The 23,027-nt window shown below is 38.4% G+C and overlaps 1 protein-coding gene across 1 annotated transcript in view; it reads left to right on the forward strand.

The window, feature by feature from the left end:
- The window catches only part of KCNQ5 (potassium voltage-gated channel subfamily Q member 5), a gene marked incomplete at its 5' end in the record, with an annotated part of 86,060 nt that extends 65,438 nt beyond the window's left edge, over positions 1–20,622 (forward strand). Inside the window, 4 exons of the mRNA XM_026844075.1 lie at positions 9,270–9,378; positions 17,196–17,327; positions 18,162–18,288; positions 18,684–20,622. Of these exons, the coding sequence (XP_026699876.1) occupies positions 9,270–9,378; positions 17,196–17,327; positions 18,162–18,288; positions 18,684–19,625 (1,310 nt within the window). The remainder of the gene's footprint in view (positions 1–9,269; positions 9,379–17,195; positions 17,328–18,161; positions 18,289–18,683) is intronic.
- Positions 20,623–23,027: the final 2,405 nt, after the last annotated feature.

Consider the following 23,027-nt stretch of genomic DNA (forward strand, 5'->3'; position numbering starts at 1 on the left):
TGACAACAAGCAAAACACTTAAGCTGGGCACAGGTATCTCCCAAAAGGATTTTGTCATAGCAGCCTTAGAACAGTATGACCAAAACTGTTACATAAATGGCTTTATTTATGGATAGCAACAGTCCTCTGAAACTGCCTATAAACTATTTATTGCCATTGCCAAAGTGGCTTGGCAACAGCAGCAATTATTTCAGCTACATATGTGCATTTGCAAATGGAATCCAAACCTGAGAGAGCTTTGATGACTGGAGAGGTCTTTGGTGGTGTGGCTGCAAATGCTCTCTAGAGCATTTAACAACCATGCAGGGGAGTGAAATTGAAAACCAAGACTTATATAAACTGATTTTAAATACATGTCCAGCCTTTGATGATGTGTGTTCACAACTGCCAGAACTCCTGTTGAAGAGGAGACCCTGCACAAATAAACGAAGGTGACAGGATGCTGTATTTCTAATCCCTGTTATCAGTCTAAAAGGAAATCATCAGGATCAAGCAGATCAAAGGAAAATATTCACCAGTCAAGTATGGTAAACAGTGAAGCTTTACAAAGCGTACACTTAAAAGGATACAGGAATCGTATAAGGTCGTGCAAGACCCTCCCCTGAAGGGATGCCACATCACATGGGTGAAGGTGCTGCCTGACCTCAGAGCCACTGGCAGCCACCCCCATACCTGTACACTACGTGAGCCAGGAGCCACCTCTGGCCCCAGGGCCTTCTCATGCAGTGTTCCTGCACCAAAACCAGGGAAACCACAGCCAAACCACTCATGAGGAATAGCCCCCAGCACATGAGAATACCCACTGGCAGAGTGGGTATTCTCATGCCAGAGTCTGCACAAGCGATTAAATAGATAAGCGATTAAATAGTACAGGTGGTCTCGTGCCATTGCTTAAGGCACTGTTCCCATTCCCCCTTTGTATGTAGCGTAGATCCAGCCACAGAGACTCACTTGACAAATTCTTGCCTTTGCAGACACTGGTGTTCCTGCTGTAATTGTGGTTTTGTTTTTTTTTCTGCTTGCCTCATATTCTAAGGAACAGAATCTTTTCTGCTTAAATCATTCTCCAGTCTTGCACCACCACAGATGAAGTAATGAACTGGTATTACATTGTGGATGCAGTTATCAATGAGGGACAAAAATGCCCTATTATACTTGTTTTCTACCATCCTATGCTCCTAAGCCTCTGCATGAGTTATTGTGCCTTTACTGTAACCTAGAGACATTGTGTGGCTTTTTGAATAAAACATCAAAAGCATTCAGCACTGGAGATATTACAAACATATTTCATTTGATTAATTAAAAAGAAGTCTCTAAGGAAATATTTGATTTCTTTCACCATCCTTGCTTACACAACCTCTAGCCTTTCATTCCCTACTTGCACAAAATCCTCAGGGTAGAGTATATTATAAGAGCCATCGAAAGAATGCAGTTGTGCATTTCAGCCCCCATGTCTTCAATTACTACCATGTAATTTATGTATTGCAGAAATGACAGGTTTTCCTCTCAGTAGCACAAACATCTTGACCTTGTACAGGGTTCACTTGATGGGGCAAAGGTCCTTAGTTTGGTTGCTTTTACATCTCGGCTTAAATTTGCTGATTCAAAATGAAGCTGCATGATGTCAAAACAAAGCTGCTCAATTTGTATAAACCCCATATGATGGGACTAAATGACATTTTATTAGCAATGTATCAATTTGTGCTAGACAGGAGATTTATTTTCTTGTGATTGTTTAACTTAATGATAGATCTCTTGTTTATTACCATTGTCACTGTAACTAATTAGGAAGACCTGGCATTCTGATCTGAGCTCTGAGCCATTTTTTCATTTTGTGTAAATAAGTGCAGGCCATTGGTTTTGAGGCATTATTTTAATTTATTCCAACCAAGGTCCTGGCCATATGAGTCCATAATTTAGTCTCTCTTTTTATGATACATCTTGAGGAACTTGCTGTGCACCGTTGCTCACTGGACTGAGTGCTTACTCACTGGTCACAGGTGAATGATTAGCAAGCTCAGCTCCATGAAGGACAGCATCAGACCACCACACAGAAGTATGATTTGCCTGGATTTTGGATAACTTCATCTGCAGTGAAGAGTAAACACATGAGTTAAGAAGTCATTTTGTGAGGATGATCATAAAACTTCCAAACCACCATATACGAATAGAGTCAACACCCTGCTGAGGGATGTGGTGTAGTTGGGAACTGTCAGTGTTAGGTTAATGGTTGGACTGGATGATCTTCAAGGTCTTTTCCAATCGAGACAATTCTGTGATTCTGTAACCCACCTGCACCAAATCTGAAACATTTGAGGAATGTCTTCATTTTTAGAAAATGTTTAGAAATCTCTCATAGCTTTTTAAAATACAGGACTCTGCTGTGGCTACCTGAATCTAAAGCTGCCATCCTCCTCTCTCCCTTTGCCCACAGCTACCACCTTCTTCAAACAACAGGACATGGAAATCTCTGTAGACCTTATGGAATATCAGACATCACATCAACTGATGTGTTCTACAGGGTCTTGAAGGGAGATGGTCAATTAGGTGTGACATTTAGCTCATTAGTCCACAGTTCTAGATCTTATCATATATATCTGCAACTTCTTTTCAGTTTTAACTTATTGTTTGCAGTATATATAAAATAACAGAGATATGTATCTAAAAATACACTGGAATCATACCTTTAGAGTCACCTAGCATTTTTCTTTCATACTATCTCACATGGCCAACTAAACTTGATGGCTAATGTGCCACTATTTATAATAAGATCAGCCATTTTAACTGCACAATTAGTGTTCAGTTAATGAATTGTTTTTAGAAAGTCTCCTGGGTTTTCGTATCATCACTCAAAATGAAAAGGACTACTTTTTAATTAAGTATTGGGAGCTGTTCCATGAAATATTGCCAGTGCAGAAAATTTTTGATAATTTAAATAATAACTAAAGATAACTGAGAGTTGTTAGAAAGGAATGCTAGAATTTTAGATATTTAGAACTTGCCTACATTATATGATAACTGATATAAATTAGGTTTCTGACCTCAAAAAATTTCACTTACAAAGAAAGGAGACTAGATAATTACACCCAGAATACATAAAAAACTTTCCATTAATACTATCTTCCATTTTGGCCAAATCTGAGCATTTTTAGAAATGCTTTCACATATAAAATGTTGTTAGAGATATGATATTCTGCTCCGTACTGCAACTGCAGCTACCAAGTTCCAGTTCTGATGTCCTCTTCTCTTGCCCATCTGAGAAGCTTTGCCTTTTTCAGCAGAAAGGAACTGGCTATGCATACAGCACTACTGCACTCCTCATAGGTACTGCCTGCAGGGTAGAGGCTCAGGTCGAGCACAAGGGAAAGGGAGCTCCTACAAGCTCGTGCAGAAGTGCTCCTCCTTCCAGGAGGCACCAATTTCCTTCCTTTCCTGTGTGAAATTGCTTTCCAACATGGAAATGGCAACCATTTCACAAAAAGTCCTCGTAAACAATGTTTTCAATAATTTTTCATAATTTTGCCACTTGAGTACTGTTGTGTACTACCAGGAATTTTTGTGTCATTTTCTAGACAAATTTTAAGCATCTAACATGAAGAGCAAGTCACAGAAGTTTAATTATCCTTCCTCCTTTCTTCTTTCATGACTAGAAGAAAGTCTTAGCCTTTTTTTTTTTCAGGGATCAAGGAAATAAATACATGATTCACTTCCTTGGGCCTCCTTCTTCTGGCCTCTACTCTGGAAAGCATGTAAACATAGGCTGCTGCCTTTCCGTCTTTGGGGGAGTTTTAGGTGTTCTTATCATTAAGTATATGATTAAATTCCATCCCAACTAGTGTTGCTTTTTTTCAGTTGATTTTTCCTATGAAGCTTAGCAAGCAATCACAGTAAAATGGTTTATGTGAACTCATTACTGAAAAAGAGTCAGCTTGTTGATAGCAAAGGAAAACATGAAAGAAAATCACTTTTAGGGGCAGTGAAGAGAATTTATGTTCATGGTTGAACAAACAGGAAAATAATGGGAGCTTGTGAAGGGGTGAGAAGTTTCATGAAACAATTTAAACAAAGGCACTAGGCTGAGACACATTTAATTTTGATAAAGCAGAATGGCATGAATTGTATGAACATAAACCATAAAGATGCTTGTACTTAGAATAATTTTTGAGGGGAAAAAAGTAACCGAGATTTTGTGAAACATTCTGTGCGTTATGATATTTGTGGAAGTAATATAAAATACATACAGGATGTCTCCATTTCGTAGAGAATATAGGCTAAATCCCTAACTCCCCATAGCAAATGCTGAAGGTGAAGAAAGGTATTGCAAAAGCAGTGTAAAGTTGAGTGAAATGCACCTACCTTGTAGGCATGCTAGGCATTACCTAGAGCAGCATAACAGGGGTGCTACGTTCCTTGCAAAAGGAGCTGAAAGAACAGAATCATGAGAGATTAAGCTTCCAGCATTGCTTCTTGAACAGGAGGGGTCATCTAAGCTCAGTAGCCATTTAAGAGTGAGGCAGTTTGGAGTCTTAACACTAAAGCAGCTGCCCAGGCACCCCTGCTGCAGCAGACCTATGTATTAGCGCCTCCCCCAGGGACAATCTGTCCTCCAAAAGCTTTGAATTTGTGTCTACTTGCCCAGAAGTTAGATGCATTGAAATCTCCACTCATTTTCTTTCTGACTGCTCACGCAGAAAATTAGTTTGGAGATGAGTGTGTCATATTGGGGTGCCCTGCTCTGCTGCCCTGGGCAGCCAGAGCAGCTCTGCACTCAGATGTGACTGCTGAAAGGGGTGGAGAACAGCCTGTGGAGCTGCATATGAATCACTTGGACTTCAATTCCCAAGTTGAACTCTGGATTTTGAATGATAAACTATGGCTTGATGTAACTCAGCACCTGTGAAAATTAGGCCACCATCCATCTTTCACCTTCGGTCATGCATTACAATGAAAATCAATCAGACTTCTTCTCCAAAATCAGTGCTTTTTTTACCAAGTTGACACAACATTGTGCTGCAACATGAATAATTGAGAGTCATATGCAGACTATCAACTTCAGGCCCTATTTAGGTTTTGCCATGTCTTGAAGATGGGTACTCAGCCAGCAGAAATTATTTAGATCACCCACATAAGAGACCTAACTACCTCCTACGCGGACAGAGTAAGATCTAAGAGCTTCCTAAGGCTTCCAAAAAACAAGCCAAAGGTTCTATGTTGGGATCACCGTACCAATCACTATGTTAGGAGCACTTCCATAGGACTATACATGGTGTCAGCACATGCATTTATTAATGCTGGATTGTTGTTGCTAGCATATGGCAGTTCACAGAAACAAAATCTTTTTGATTCTATTAGACAGGCACATAATTACTTGAATGTTACTGACATTGAAAGCATGGAGCTATGAGGGTGATCAGAGCAGTGTCACAGTTTTCCCAACGCCAAAGCATATTATTAAGCAACAGAGAACACTTCTAAGAAAGGACACATGATATTTACAGAAATAATAAATCAAGCCTTGCGCATAACCTTTGCACAGAGCCATATGAAATGCAGATACAAACTCATAAATTTTCTGTTGGCGACATATAATGTTTCAGAACAGTGTAATTTTTCACCCATTAATTTGGGGTGATCATAAATGACTGGAGTTTGCATGAAGAATGCATAAATACTGTGACAAACAGGAAAATATCAAGATGATTTTAACGACTTGTTCATGCCTCTTTTCTATTTCTTGGTAATTGCTGATTTGCTGTGTGATTAAATCAAAGACTGCTCTTCAGGAAGAAAGAGAAATTTTAAAACGGCAAAGACAAGACTGCAGCCCAAAGTAAATAATGTCAAAGATTGTAAGACAATGGCAGATGCCTCATCAGTTGTGAAATGAATGCTTTCCGGATTGATGTTTGGGGTCAAAACACATCCTGAATTGTAAAGATGGTATTAGAAAATGGGAATTGTTTCTGGATTGTCAGACTGGCTGACTCCCCTTCTTTGGGAGACTTGCAGGGGCATGTCTAAATCTTTATTGAGACACTTTGGCCACCATTGAGACCAGATTTGTGAGCTGCCCGAGCAACAGACATGAAAGGCCTGGTTTGCTGATGGTAGTGGCTCCTGGAGGGAAAGAAGGACCGGTGCTAACCCCAGGAAGGTTTGGCAGAGTGGTCAGGTTCATGCAGAGGAGCTGTTGCCTAAGGTTCTTTGTGGACCCTGCTTGGACCACGCACAGCCACCCCAACAGAGCGCAGGAGACATAGACAAAGGGTATGGGGAAAGATGAAGAAGCAGATGTGTGCAGGGTTAGGCATGAGCTGGCACCAGAGGGTCTACCTGCCCCATTAACGATGAGGAGGGTTCTCTCTGGGAACAGGCAGCGGCTGGGAGTGAGGCTTGTTGGAGGCTGTAGCTTAGCTGTGTCTGGGAACTGGCAGGGATTTTAACAGCTGGAGCTGCCAAAGCAGCCAAACTGACCCCAACACAGCCCCGACCCCGACGATGAACTTGAGAGGGACAGAAGAAATACAAGTACATCTCACCTCGTAACTATGTCGCGCACAACATGAGCTTCCACTGGAAAAATTCATCAGAATGTGAACTTTTATTTCAGTGGTGTTTTTAGCTGGAATTTTTTTCCAAATTGTTACTATGCATTTCCCAAACTTTTTCCCAAGTCTGCTCAGTATTCTAAAGAAACATGAATGTTTCCCATATGAATCAAACAAGGTTTATAGCTTTTCACAAGTTTTATTAACATGTGGTAGAGTGCCTGCCATAATGAAGGAAATTCATGTCAGTGGGAATACTAGAAAGAAAAAAAGAAGGTGATTTATTAGAAGCGGTATCTTCTTAAAGCTGGCTTAAATTTATAAGAATTTTCCAACATCTGTCTAAAGATTTTGCTGATTTTTGTATCAACATGTGAGAAACATACAGTACTGTAATTGCACCACACTGTTCTCAAAACAGTTCTGCAAAGATATACTGTACTAAGGAAGCCCTTTTATTAATGACACTGTACTTGGCAAAGGACCCAGGAACCATATCAGTGAGAGAACCATTCAGAAACATGTTTATTTTAAACTTTCAAATTGGAGTCTCCTGTTTCACTGGGGTTACATGGTTGTAGATCTGTTGACCCTAGCAAAATTATTCCTAATTTATACTGGCATAACTGAGTAGATTCAAGCCTTAGACAGCCACTGGAAATAACAGTAGCATAAAAAGCTCTGGTTTTAGCATGGCACTTAGAAACGAGCTGGGAGAATTTGGTACTGGGAGAAGTAATTGGAGAGGCTGATCAGACATGGCACCTGGAAAGTTTGTGTTAACACCTTCAGAGAGGGGGTTTTAGGTAGTGTATATACCTTTCAAACTAATTACACAGTTTATTTTAGCTAATCATATTTCTGGGCAGGAATCCAAATGTTAGTTAGGCAGGATAGGTGGAGAGACGTATATATTTTATCAATAAGATAAGCCAAGTCAGTAGTAAAGCTCATGAAAGAGTGCAAGAAAAAACACTCGTCATTATTGTAGTCATGACACAGTAATAGCATGTAAGGGGAAATTTCAAAGTTTTGTATGAAAATTTCACTTTTACAGTGTAAGATGATTTTTTTTAAGGTTTAATTTGATTGCTTCCTGTGTACTTAAGCATATTATTAACTTGGCTATACACCATCTTTCTTTCTGTATTAAGTTGATCTGTCAAAGATAAAAGCTCCTGCTCTTCATAGCTACAGCAGATGCTTCTCATGAATGTACCAGTTCAGCAACAGTCAAAAAAAAGAAGATATATTCTTGAGGATAATGAACTAGCTAGAGTCATCAAAATAAATTATTATGGCCAAATATTACATCTGTGAAGACAACATGCAGCAATGCAAGTTCCTGAAGATTCAGCCTAGTACTGTGCTGTTTATGCTGAGATAGCATTCCTATTAGGTTTAAAAGGTACCGTGAAGTTTCCAGGCACTTCTGACTGACAAAGAATATTTTTCATTGTTAATTTACAGTCTTTCTGAAAAATCAACTTGCAGAAGATGTCCTGCAATCATTTGTGTCTGATTGCGCTTCAAATCTGCTTATAATAGAAGCCCCTGAAATGGTTTACTTGCAGTGTTTCTGGATGACTAAGCCTGTGGTTTAAATAACAGGATGAATGTAGGCAGGGACATAGGACTGGGAAAAAATCTCCTCCATTAGTGAGGGTTACTGAATCCAATCCTTTTTTCTCTATTTCATGTCATTCTTTCATTTTACACTCTCTTCCTCATGAAGCAGAGACACTTACATGGTAAAATACACTGACCTCGGGTGAAATTCTTCACCTGGGCACTTGTACTTTATGCAGTTGAAGAAAGATAGTTTGGGAGGAAAAACACCTACCCCAAGAGTTTTCCTGTACTTGCCTTTGAGACATATACAATGTATGGGCATCCACTGGCCCTGTCCTTCTTGCTCTGTTCCCATTCCAGTGCATTTTAAGTTCGGAAACCTTCTTGGTCATGCATCAGTCCCTTTTTTCTTTGTGTATTGAGGTACATGGGGCACTTCTGAGATTTCTGGCTAATTCTCAAATGGTAACTCTGCAAATGCAGTGTTAGGAAAGGGTGGAGGATCCATTTTTTTCAGGCAAATAAATACAGTAACTTGGCTTAAGCTGCTCCTATTGCAAAGGATGGCTGCAATATCAACATGGCTCTGTGGTTTAAGGTGACAATTGATCCATAACAGATGTCATCCTCTGTTCATTTCTAGTAAAAAGGTACTTTGTTCATTTTCATCTGTAATAAAGCATTGGATCATTCCACAGCCTCCTTATTAAATTAAATGTATCTTCTCCTTTGTCTTCGATGTCAGGTTGATCCATAGTAGTAAAAAAATAACAGTTTAATATAACTTCAGCATCTTTTCATAATGCCATTACATCTGTTAGCTCACCACTTTCCATTAAGACAGAGAATGTGATGAAAAACAATGAGAAATCAGGAATAGACGTAGTGGTACTCAACTATTAATTTGTTTGAAAAATAACAGGACTTTCTTGCTTTCTAATTTTTACTGTTTACACTGGGAACTACCCAGGCTGTTTATAACACAAGAATAGACACACACAAGTGCATCATACAGTTCACAAACTGCTGAAGCTCTATCTTGTTTGATTTGTAGTCCTTTGTTATCCAGAACCACTGTGTAGGTGGTTGGAAAACACTAGGAAGAAATTTTTAAATGCTGCTTGTTTAGTCTGTTCTTGTATTTTGCAGCTGACACCAGTCTTGGAACAGATGATGTTTATGATGATAAAGGGTGCCAGTGTGATGTGTCAGTAGAAGATCTCACCCCTGCTCTTAAAACTGTCATCAGAGCAATCAGGTGAGTAAAAAATACTGAATGAATAAATATTTGAGACTTTTTACTAATTACCTGCATGTCAGTTAATAAAATGGTAGTTAGTTGAACTTATTACATGGCTATATTTGTTACATAACTAATGCTAATATAGTTTATTTATGCCTCCTTTTCTTCAGTCTTTTAATTAAAAGTTAAAATATTTTATCTGTTCTGTTATCAGCTTTTCAATGTCTAAAACTGTTACATGATTTGACTCAGAAAAGACAGACAGTCATGAATGCTGGTTTCCACTATATTTCCTGTAATCAAAAATACTGTAATCCAGTTTAATGTAGTTTTACTGAATGTGTATCGCCTTGCCTGGAAAAGTTATTTCCTTTCAAAGTTTAGGGGTTTATTGCATTTCCATATTCCTGAATCTGTCTGTCATATGACTTTTATTGCAACTTCCTTCTGGTAACAGCAGAATAACTACATTCATTCAATTGTGCAAAGCCTTGCCTGCCACTATCCATTGAACTAAATATAACCCCAATAATTTAAAACTAATAATCTTTTCCAAGAAAGTAGCAAACTGCATTGAAACCTATAAAATTACCTGTATTGAAAGCTTAAACTTAGCATTCACCCTCCTGAGTGCCAAGCCTCTTCATCTTACCGAATATTTTGAAGTGCAAATCCTGACAGGTAAAATCCCCATAAAGAGAACATCCACAAGCAAGCAGAGCTCAAGCATTCCCTCTCTGCCAATAGCAAACCCAAGGCTATTGCTGAGGGTCACCCCACTGTCTGCATCACAGTCACATCAGTGCCCGACACCCTTCTTGCAGGGAGGCAGGCAGGCAGGCAGCAGCCACAGGGGATTTCAGCAAAACCCCATGGAAAGATGATATTTTCCTGCAGGGAGAGACTTGCCTGAGTTTTCTCAGCAGTATGGCAAGAGAGGACTCAACCTCTTTATCAAATAATTTCATACAGCGATAACCTATAGGCTACTTGTAATTCCTTTCTCTTTTTCCACTGATTGCCAATGAAGACAGATAATGAGTAAGGCTGTTCCTAATACTTCTCTGCTAGCACAGACAGCTTGACAGATCACTTGCAGACATCTGTTCCAACCATTTTTCCAACCTGCCTGGAAATGACCTCACAGGACGTGTCAGATACCAGGTCTGTGTCCACAGCCAACTGCAACTGGCAACTCAAATGTCACTGCCGAGAACCATTTCTTGCCAGCAATGTTTCAGCAGGTGACGGAAATCCTTCTATGCACTGGACACCCACCTACAAGGCAGGTCTTTTCCTTCAAATGGTAAATTCTCAAATTAGGAACAATCAGCAGAGCCCATTAGCTCTGGTGCCAAAGATCCTTGTCTGTGATGTTGCATTTTAAAAAGACTGGTTAACTCTTGGCTCCAAGTGCACATTGCCACGGTGCTGGCAAGCAGTAGCAAAGGTCATCTCATTCTTAGTACTGTCAAAATTCCTTAAGATCAACTTGATATTTTAATATTGAATTCATGGAGCTTGTTTTCAATGGCATCACTGGATTTTTCAAACACTTGCATCTTTTCTTGGTTCTCTTGGTAATTATCAGCTCAAATGGAAAGTAAGCAAATGTGAAGGATGTAGTTGGCAAACTTTCTCCACAGTGCCATCCACAGTAGTGTTTTAATAAGAAGAGCAAAGATGCAATAGTTTGGTTGTTTCAGACATACACTATTTAACTGATAAGAGTCAACTTTTTAGATTATCTTCAATTTTTTCTCCACACACTTGGCTTACCCAAAGCCAACTCATTTCACCACTGAGTTTGAGAATAAGAATTCTGCATCTCTGCTTGGTATCAGTTAGACACAAATCTCTCCCATCTCTCCTTGCAAATTTTACTGTTTCATTAGATTCCAAGTGGCACATGCATCTTGCTTCAGAAATGTACCTTTGAGATCTGTAAAGCAGTTATATGCCATGATCTTCAGACATGTGTTAAATGCTATACCTTAATCTCTCAAAATCAAGAGACTGATAATTCAGTTCATCAGGTAGCTGATACTCCTCTTTCTGATTATGCAGAGTATCTGTTACCTGACTACATCGGGATCTATGCAAACATCTGAAGAAGGATCTGAGACACTATATAGTAACTGTAGAATTTCAAGATGATAACATCTGCCTATATGGAAACTTTGTGCCTCATTTTGAAGTTTGTTTTTAGCAACAGCTTTGAATTGCAAAGGCAATGGAGGAGGGTAGAGGCTATTTTTCCTTTCATGCCGGTGTACAGGAGCAGATGAAGACAGAAGGTACTTGCATAGCTTCATGAGACACTACACAAAAGACCCCAAATATGAGCACACACAGTTGAATCCATTCTGGCTACATCACCTTGAAAAATTTCAATAATGGAGAGTAATTATTTTTTCCAGCTTAAAACTGGGTACAAAATGTTTTACAGTGATATAAATGGTCCTTTTGTTTTGGGGAAGAAAATAAATTAGCAGAATTAATTCATGCCTGTAGGTTTACAGTGGTAAGGCCTCTCTCAGTTTTGTAATCAGGAAGAACTGGGATTTTTTTTCTATGAAAGGAGTCTAGAATATACTTGTTACTCTCAGGTTGGACAACCTTGAAATAACAAAAGATAAAACCTGGTTTATGATCTTTCATTTTGGTAATTTCAAAGCGTACTGCTTCAGATTTGACCTTGCTTACTTAAATTTGTCCCAGGACTACTTTGTTCTTCAGGACAACTTTTTGATTTTAAGAAAACAAACCCCCAAACTTTCATTTTGAAATGGTCAAAACAGGAGATGGAGAAAACAGTCCTTTCCTGAAAAAGTACTTAACATACTGTCCCTTTCCAAGAATAGGACTCCCAACGTCTTACTGAAGACCTACTGGGCAGACGTGTCCAGTAGAATGTCAAGCTGTCAGCCTCCTCTCAAAGTCCCCCCAGCTGAGTCCATCTCTCGTGCTGCCCCCTCCACCCCCCCTTACTCTAAACTCTCTGTAAGGAAAGATGAACTGATGCAGTAGGGAAAGTAAGGAAAAGCTGCTTGATGCATTTGCACAGTGTTGGGTGAGTAGGGAACAGATGGGTAGCATGGTGAAACATGGTGTGCTCCACAGCGTGCCTTGGGCCAGGCCAGGATCAGTCCTGCTCCTTCACAGCCTCTGGCTGGGATCAGAGCAGTGCACAAACCAGTTCTTGCTAGCAGGGTACACTGAGCCTTTGTGCCAGCAGGTTTTGTAGCACTAATCAACTGGCCCTAGTCTTGTCGTGAACAAAATGCCATTAATATCCTGCAGAGTTCCTGAAGACTAACAAAAACCATTGCATTTTCCATCTCTGTTTGTTCACAGTGATGAATGTATATAAAAGAGAATAAAAGGAAGATGAGGATACCTTGTTTCCATATACTGTGATATCTCTGATCATTTTTCAAGCAAGAGACACTAAATTCTGTAATACTTTCCACAATGGAAATGATGAAATTATTTTACTACTTATGGAATATAAAATTAGATTTGAGAAGCGTAAATAAATATGCAATAGGAAATAACTGCAATGGCAGGAAGATGAACTTGCTGACCTAAGAGGTCTTTTCTCTCTTTAACTCTAGTGATTGTATAGATATGTTTTCATTTGTTGTTAATAAGAAATAATAATAATAATAAATGTAGCTAAACGTAATGAAACGAGAATTTTTGAGCTGATAAGATGTATAGTTGAATAGTGATACATATTTAATAGCTAAAGAAGGAAACTATAAATTACCATTTATGTTCAGCCTTTGAAATTTTTCTGCTACACCTATAAAATGTATTTTTAGCAGCCATTATGAATTTGTTCAATGGTGGTGTTTCAGAATCCTCTATTCCTTTTAAATCCCGACATATTGTATATTTTCTGCCCAGATGGTCTTCAGACTCTAGGCAAGGCTCTTAGAGGTGTCTTTGGCTACAACAGCACTGTGCTTGGGAGAAAACAATGTCTCTGGCTCCTAGGGGATGGGTTAGTCCAGGTCAAGACCCGAGAGAGGAAGCAATTTTGACCCACTGACCCCACATGTAGTGGAACTATCTCTCAACCACCTTTGTCTGTTGGCCTCTCTCTATCGGATCCTGATCTCTTCTGCACGTTGCAGTTTACCAGGAAGAAGGGTTATTTGGCAAGGTAAGGGTAGAGAGATGGAGGAACCAGCACTAGATCTGTGTGCACCTGCTTTCCTGATGTAGTAAGTGAGCAAACAACCTCATCTAGCTATGGGTAAAACAACCTGCCTGTCTTTTAATCTTCAAGGCAGTAACCATGTATGAGTTTACCTGAATCCCAGTAGAATTAAGTGCCATTTCTTCCTGAGATAGTGACAAGACTGACAAGATACAGGTTTAAAAATATAACATGAGTATGACAGGTCTGCACAGAGGATTAGAGATGTTCTGATATGGTGCTGGTCTCAGTAAAGTACACTAATGACAAGAGGAAAAGCTTTTAATACTGGAAGGGGCAACATGAATGGAAGTGGAAATACAACAAATGCCAGGAGAGATATGCAACCTGCATGTTCAGAAAACACCATAATTCTAGATAAGTACTATTCCTGCATTTGACAAGAGTTAAATGAAATGTATTCTGCTTTGGCTGCTAGGGTCAATAAGATAAAATTTGGTATTGGACCTGTAACTTTCTACAAATTACCGGGGAATGTAAAAATTAGTGGGACCTGTGGTTTAGATGCTAGCTACAGACAAAGCACTTTGGTATATTGGTCTAATTCAACACAAAAGACCTTTTTTTCTGCCCTCCTCTGGATACATCATTGAAATAGGCTACTTGTTATGGCTAATTCTCACCCAAAAAATTGTCACACTTGTGACTTGTATAGGTTTACAACCATGTATCGTCCATCACATTAGATTTGAGTTATAAAATACCACCTCGCTACATGGCATACAACGATATAAAAATACAAATGGTTTTAAAAGTCATGGGGACTAGACGGTTTTGTTCTTTTGGTATACTTCTTACTTTCAATTGCTGCTGTTGGGTCAGTACTAGCAGTTCAGTATTGCCAGTGGCGACTCAGTTTAGTTTATGATGAATCTTGTTTGCCCCCGTGTGGTACAACTAGAAAAGACAGACTGAGCTACCCTCTTCCTCCTGGTTTTATGTTAAGGGCTGGTGCTTCGAATACTTGGGGTATGAATAACTTTGTGCTCATTTTCCTTTTTTTGCACAGGTAGGTTACCCTGGGCCTTCATAACTGAACCCTTCATTTTTATCACACAAGAACACACCAGAATAAGCAACTTTTTATTCTAGAAGCACAAATGAAGGAAGCGCAAATGCTTTTTTGTTCACTATTTCTGAATATGCTCTATTGGTTGGAATAATCTTTCAGGACGGATGTTCAAGCCTATTAAGTTCAATTAAATAGTTATTTCAAGATCTAGAAAGTCAATTGAGCTTTTAAAATTGACAGTAAATAACCACGGAGAATCAACTGAAATTGATAACTGAAAAGCAGTTGCTAGGCTGCATCACTGAAAGAATTCAGGGTTTCTGTTTCTTAATTAACTTTCAGGCTTTAAAAATGCAAGTCTTTTATAACCGTTCGGGGTTTATTGCACAGTTTATTTAAAATTTTGTATATTTGAAGCAAAAAGAAGTGAGCAATATGGGTCTGATCCAAACCCTACTGAAATTAATTAATGTGGCATCACATGAGCCAATACTAAACCAGAAATAGTACAGTTATACCTCACTGATATAGCCATGATGATTTCGATTCTGTGTTTGACTTTTGCGCATTATGAACAAACTGCCTTGATAACCAAAAGCCTGTTACAAAGCTGCAGAGCAGGAATGAAAACTTTTGTGCACACTGATTAAGAAGCTTCTATGACTGTTAATAAAAATTATTTTTCTGTCTCTTCTCTTGTAAAATCACCCAGTTGTGGCAAATTAAGTTGTCTTCAATTGTGCTATTAATCTTGTGGCTCTGCTGTTCCAATAGAGTTTCATATTTTTACTTTATCAAGAGTGTGAAGTAAAAAAATTGTGACCACCAAAACAGAGAGAATAATAACAAAAGAATGATACTTTCTTGTATGTCAGCTACATCATTTATTCTTTGTAACCCGAATAAGAACTAGATTCCAGGAGATTGTCTGTGCTGTCAGACTATTATGAATGAGACATCTTGGAATCATTTGACACCTAAAAGAAATAAAAAATCTTCATCCCAGCTTCAGAGGCCTTCAGATTACAAAACACAAGTCATTAGTCTGTAGAACTGGCTGACAATGGAAAAGAGGAAAGTGCAGCATCTGACATACTTAAAACTTCATGGAGATCTCATTTTTAACTGGAAGTTACCGGAATGGGAAATATCAACAACCTAAGCACTGTGGGAAAAGGCTGATATTATTTGGAAGAATGTTTATGTATGTTACAGAAATTAGTAGAGGATCACTATATACTATTCATCTGACTCTACATACCTATTATCATAATGTCTGTCCTAACTATACGAAGTATGATTTTCCTAAATTCCCCTAAAACACTACTCATCTGTTTTTATCACAGAATGAGAGTCCTGTTTTGGTTTTTATTACAATTTATTATCTTATAGCGGCTAAATACATATTATAGTAAACACGGAGGGAATATATTAGCATGAATTATTGGCATTCGGACTGTTTCTGGTTTTTTTAACTGCAATAGATAGCAAATATCAGCAGTTTGGCCCTAATGGGGATTCATAAGCTCTGTAACACAGACCAGAATGGCCAATGCACCTGGATCCCTCAGCTTCTCTCCCACTTCTTGCAGTTCTCTCTTCTGCAGTTTTCATGTAAACCAAGGATAACTGCAGGTTTTACCAGATGACCTGGAAAATTGGCTCACTGTCATTTACTTTCCAAAGTTGTCATTTCTTTTATTTAAAATTTGCAATTTAATATCAAGCTTTTTTTTCTAAGAAGAGCTACTCAGTAGTCATCACATATTCACATAAGCATCACAGAAACTTCTGCAAGTCTGACATAAAAAACATGTCATTCATCATTTTTTGATATTTACTGTTATCTGATACTTACTATTCTGCAATAAAATTCAAGGAAAAAAATCACCAATGCTAATTAAACAATAATTCCCATAGCTTTCTATATGGAACAAATATGAAAACTTCTCTTTAGCCTGCAAAGTCTGGTCTTAAGTCAGCAAAATAAATTAAAATATAATTAAATCAATTTAAATTAAAATTTAAAAATGTTAATTAAATGTTAATTAAAAATAACAATTTATGAAAAATTAATTGGGTGCATAAATTTAACTTTTTTACAAAATAGAAAACAAAGAACTTAAAATGAGCACCAGAAGAAGAATGCTATTATTTATGTTTATGTAATTGATTTGTTAGAGAAACTTTCCTCTAACAAGAATGGAAGTAGCTTAAGCACAAATGTAGCTTACAGGATATCCCACTCAAGTCAGTGGGACTAATGTCGGTTTAAGTTAAGTATGTACTTCTGTAACTGTCATATCAGGCACCTAGGATAAAAAAGGCAAATAGGTGTATAATGATAAACTAAATACACTCTGCACTCTTTAAAATAGTGTTACCTGATCTTTCTTAAATAACAATTCAAAGGGATAGCTGCAACGCATTTGTACTTATAAAAAGAATTGTGTAAAAGGAAATGTTCACTTACACAAGCTGTATTGAAAGTATCTTCCATGTAAAAATTAGCTGTCAAATTTTGTCAGTGGAATATATTACATTGTTTCACAGCTGTTGAAGATTAATCTGTGAAATGCTTTTTCCCCACAGAATTATGAAATTTCATGTTGCAAAGAGAAAGTTTAAGGAAACACTTCGTCCATATGATGTCAAAGATGTCATTGAACAGTATTCAGCAGGTCATCTGGACATGTTATGCAGGATTAAGAGTCTTCAATCACGGTAAGGAAAAATAATTTCTGCTCTGCATATGCATCTTATGTCATTCAGTGCATAATGAATATTGGTAACGTTTAATATTGCTGTGTTATATTTGGGTACAAAGTGCCATCCAATCTTCAGCCCAGCTTCTCTTTCTGTGAATACTGCTGAACCAGAAATTATACTGTGGGTAAAAGCAAACAAAAAGACATGTATCTAAATTGTCCCCAGAAAATGGAAGTCTGAACAATAGAAAAGGTAATCCTTTATCTCTAAAGTCCATTCATAAACAAGAAATTTAGTCAGGAGGTTGCCAAAAGGATGAAGTCGACATTGAGAACTGCCTTTCTCCCATCCCAGACTTTTTCTTCTCATATAAAGGAAATTGGGAACTACTGGTAGTGTAGTATGTATGTGGCTTCTATATTCCTAGCAATAATAAGAATAATTTTTAAAAACCATTGCCTCCTGTATCATTACAAACATCAGGGCTGAGATTCATGCCTCAAACTGACAACTTTCCCAGGACTCAACGCTGAGAGTGGCACTGGTATCTCTGTTCCTCCACAACATCGGGCCGCTGGAGAGGCAAACTCCTCTCTACCCCTCTCAACAAGTCTAGCCCTTGCTCTCCCAGATGATGGCTGAGTTCTGGCCCCCAGTTAGTGCCAATGGAAAAGAAAAGCAGACTCAAATGCTCCAAAATAACTTTTATTTCTTAATTAATAAAATCATTTGTCTTCTTTTTCAAGTGGTTTGCTGAAGTACTGGGATTTTAGTTTTTAATGTACAGACACAGCATCCCATATCATCACCATTTTCAGGAATCACAGCTTCTTTTAATTTCTCTTACAGCGTTGACCAAATTCTTGGGAAAGGACAAATCACAGCAGATAAAAGAAGTAGAGAAAAGAATCCTGCAGAGAATGAGACAACTGATGACCTCAGTATGTTAGGGCGTGTAGTCAAGGTGGAGAAACAGGTAGAGTCATTATCCATGTTGCTTTGTCTTGCTCTATTGCTCATGCCTTTAGTGTATTTTATTGCCAGTTACAAAGGCTGAGCAGGTAAAATATTTTTTTCTAATATATGCTTCATTAACATGCTGAAGTAAAATTCATATGAATAGTATTACCTTAACTCTCTTCCATATACAGAAAAGCAAGTAAGGAAAAATCACAGGTTACTAAATTTTTTCCCCTTTGTCAGTTTGCTCATGAAAAATTTGCATGGCTTTTGACATTTTTCAAAAGTCAATACAATATACCAAGGTACTTCCATATTTCTCTTCACAGTCACATTTTCCCTTTGCTTGGGTCCCAAATATTTTAAATCAGTATTTGGCATTAATGTTAACTTTTTCCTCTCCTCCTGTAGGTACAATCTATTGAGTCAAAACTGGACTGTCTATTAGATATCTATCAACAAGTTTTGCGAAAAGGATCTGCATCTGCACTCACTTTGGCTTCATTGCAAATGCCAGCTTTTGAGTGTGAGCAGACTTCTGATTATCAGAGTCCATCAGACAGCAAAGATTTGTCTAATTCTGCACAAATTAGTGGATGTGTATCCAGATCAGCTAGTGCCAATCTGCCTCGTGGCCTACAGCTTATACTGACACCAAATGAATTTAGCACTCAGGCTTACTATGCTTTTAGTCCAGCTATGCATAGTCAAGCAACGCAAGTGCCAAATGATGGACCTGCAACAGTTAATAATACATCAAACCAAATAAACCAGGCAACTAAGCCAGCAACTCCAACAACATTACAAATACCACCTTTTTCATCAATGAAGCATATCAATAGGCCTGAGCCCGTTCATATTATTCCTGTGACCACACAGGAAAATATTTCCGATGTCACCGCTTGCCTTGTTGCATCAAAGGATAACGGACAAGTTGCACAGCCCAGTGCAACAAAGGATCTCACATGGAGAAAAAGTCTGGATACAGAAGGGGAATCTTTGCTCTCAGTTAAACCTGTGGTGCAAATGGATTTAGGAAAATCTTTATCTGTACAAAACCTTATACAATCAACAGAAGAACTGAATGTACAGATTGCTGGCAGTGACTCCAGTGGTTCCAGAGGTAGCCAAGATGTATACTCCAAATGGAGGGAGTCAAAATTATTTATAACTGATGAAGAGTTGGAGACAGAGGCAGGAACAGAGACTACTGAAGCCATTTCACGCCCATTAGTGGAAACAACTCTCCCTGCTGACTCTCTAAGGACTGGAATATCAAGATCATCTCAAAGCATCTGCAAGCCAGGAGACGGTACAGAAGCACTCAGTCTGCTCCACGTCAAACTTAAATAACAGCTTGTGGGCTTTCATTATTGGCTGGGTCATTCCTCTAGTCATACATATCATAGCATGAACTGTTTTGAAAGCCTTTTTAATAAGATTAAATACAAAAATCAGGATGAATCTGCAAAGCAGTTGAATGAGCCCATATCTCCTAGTTGCATGAAAATGCATGTTTAAGTGATGGCTGTCATTCAAATTTACACCTACAGTACAGCAGCCTTTCATGTAGTACAGTAGGTTTAAATAATGAGTTGCCTACAAAGCCAGTGCTGCAGGATGTATCAAAAAGCAAAAATCTGAGCATTTAGACCTAGTGCCGTTTCTACAGGGCAGAAGTAAAAATTGTGAGGTTTAAAGCACTTTGCTTCTGAACTAATTAAATATATATATATAATGTCCTGATTTAGATGATAGTTTATGTTTACAACAAAAAAAAAATTATCTACAGCTGCTAGCAAGGTACCAAGGAAACCAGTAATACGGGATTAGAAGTGGCTGCCAGTTGCAAGATACACACATTAGCTCATCAGTAAGCAGTTATTTTTAACTATGAAAAACAGTATGTTAATACCCATCTGATTTTGGGTGATTTAATGCTGTGGCAAAAGTAGGTGGCACACCACTATCACATTCTTTATAACAAAGACTATTTTCCTATGAAAAGTTTGCATTTTAAGGATTGGGGCTGGCCTCAGAAGTGGATAACCTGGGTGAATGCACTAAAAATTCAAGGGGATCTGTCCTTCTTCCAGTCTCACTGAGGAGCTATCTTGTGAATCTGAAACATTCTGGCAGCAGTAGGTGAGGGAAGGAAGCAGGCACTGCCTTTGTTGTAGAAACAGTATTTCCTTCTGTGGAAATCTTGGCAATTTTCCTTGCACTCCCAACCTGATACCACAACAGCACTTGATAAGGCTGGGAAAGGCAGGAAAATGAGGAACTGAAATACAGAGTAAAACTAAAGAGGACAGAACAGGGAAGAGAGAAAGACAACACAATCAATGAAAAAAAAAAATTTCATGGATGTAGATGGGCAGGAGGGGAAATGATCCCAGAAAATAAAACAAGGAAGGTAAAGAGTCAAATATACTTTTTTTTTAAATCCAGGCTGTCAGTCACAGATACTGAGTGCTATTAAAAAAAAAAAAAAAAAAAAAAAAAAAAAAAAAAAGCCATGTAGGCAATCAGAAATGGGAATAGAAGTAGGAAGAACCACCTTAACTGAAAAAAAAAAAAAAAAAACCACAAAAAAAAACAACCTGACTGAAGGCAAGGGGGGTTTTGTTTGTTTGCTTTTTAAGTAAAAAGGGAGGAGGAGAGAGGAGTGAGGGGAAAATGGTCACACTCACAGCTCAACATTGTGTCCCCGCTGCAGTCATTTTCTTGTGAACTCTTAAATAAAGGACCTTTACACTCCTTCTTCCTAATACCAGAGTTTTCAGATTCAAAGTCGACATCAGTCTGAGCATTCCTGCTTGATACATCCTCTTTTGTTCTTATGCTAACCCACACTTCACTTCTGCTGAGATGCAGGAGCAGCATTAGTGCCTATCTGCACACCCCCAGCAAGGCTTTGCCACTGGGAGATCCCTTGCAGATCCTAAACAGGCTTTCACTTGCAGAGCCCAAACAGGCTTTCGCTCTTCCCAGCTGAACAAGGTTTCTGTGCATTGCCTCCCCCAGATTTATACCCCACCTGCACCACAGACATAGACAACCTGCCTTGGGCTCAGCTTCCCTCCAGCAGCAGGAACATGGAATGCACACGGGGGTGCCAGTGCCAGCTCACTCAGGGCAGTGTATTCTCAAGGCCCATACCTGGGAACTTACTATGTACATCAAAATCATCACTCCAGTCTTAACGATGGCTAAATGCTGTAGATTGTATTGTGAAGGACTTTTATCTGTTTACTATGAAACCATTGTAATTTCTGCTTCCATATTTCCTTTACAGAAGTTTTCCTGGATGTTACATGACAGCTGTATTATGTGAAAGTACATGCAAACTGTAGAGTGTATATATTGTGTTGTTATACGAGGTCCACGGATGGTACACTGTGTTCCATGGCTTATGCCGGAGCAAACTTCAGCTGTTAAATCCTGAAAGACACCTTGAAGCACAATTTCCTCACCACTGATTTGCCATATAATTTACCACGTTCAGCCTTTCTTGCTTTTATGTGCTGTCTGATCATCCTAAGCCTGATTACAACAGTAATTTTGTGAGGATAAATAAGGTTTTTTCCACATCTCAGTTCATTTACCTATTAACTTATTTGAATGTCTGCAGTTTATCCAGATGGATCTGTAAGTTTAAAGTACTATCCAAAATTTTAAAACTTACAAGGGGTTTTTTGGCGTTTCTTTCTTTTTTCCTAGCTGTTTATGGTGCCTTTCTTGCCTTTCATATGAAGCCTCCTGCTGGCCTAAGCATAAACCTGCACTTAGGTTCAGTTAAGGAGCAAGAGATGGGACACACAGCAACTGTGTGTCAGTAATGAAATTCCCTTCCCCTCCTTGACAAGATCGAAAAATCAAGGCATCATGAATTGGACACCACTATTCCACGTTCATCTGCATGAGCAGGTGGTTGCACCCTCACTGACCCCAGAAGGCGTCAGTGGGAGAACTGAGCATTGGCCCTGCCTGTACCAATTCTGCATTAGAAACAGGGCCTTGGGTTTTGCTGATCATTTATCTCACAGAAACTTGGTATTTTTGCCTTAAATGACATGCTTGAGTCCTTCTAATTTTAAATTAATTTATTTAATACAATTTTGTGCACAAAAGAATGAGTTCTATAAATTATGTATGAAAATGTTAATATCTTTACAAAGTACTAATAAATCCAGAAGATCATATCTTTTCAAATTATGGTTTAAAATCCTGATTTTTTTCTTTTATGCTCACCATTATTATTTTTGTAGCTGCAAGTCTTATCATATAGGAATTTTTTAACATAATATTGATAGAAAATAGAAAGAGTAGTGAATATATGAAGTTCTGGAGAGGAAGAATTGTTTGTTTGGATTTTTATAAGCTTTGTTCATGTTTCCTCATTAGGAGTTTCCTGTTTCTATGCTCTCTCTTTAAAAGACAGTGTCATGACTGACAGTCATTCATTGGTTTCACAAAAGAAGGACCTGTCTGGCTTTTCAAGTCTTGTCCTGAGCTGCTTATTAAAGTCCAGCTCATGGCAGCTAATAAGAATTGTTCATGAGTAGGGACAAAGGACAATTCTTTTTCTGATTTACAATCCACTTGAGGATTGTTGAAGAGAAAATTTGAACTTAAGTAAGAGCTTCAGGAATTAAGCCTTATCCAAATAACTGTTTTCTGATCAGCATGTTTCTTGTACCTGATTGAAGAGAGAACTGAAAAGAATAGTTTTGATGATGACGATTTGTTTAA

The sequence above is a fragment of the Athene cunicularia genome (assembly GCF_003259725.1).
Source record: "Athene cunicularia isolate RWA chromosome 3 unlocalized genomic scaffold, athCun1 chr3_part1, whole genome shotgun sequence".
Lineage (NCBI taxonomy): Eukaryota > Metazoa > Chordata > Aves > Strigiformes > Strigidae > Athene > Athene cunicularia.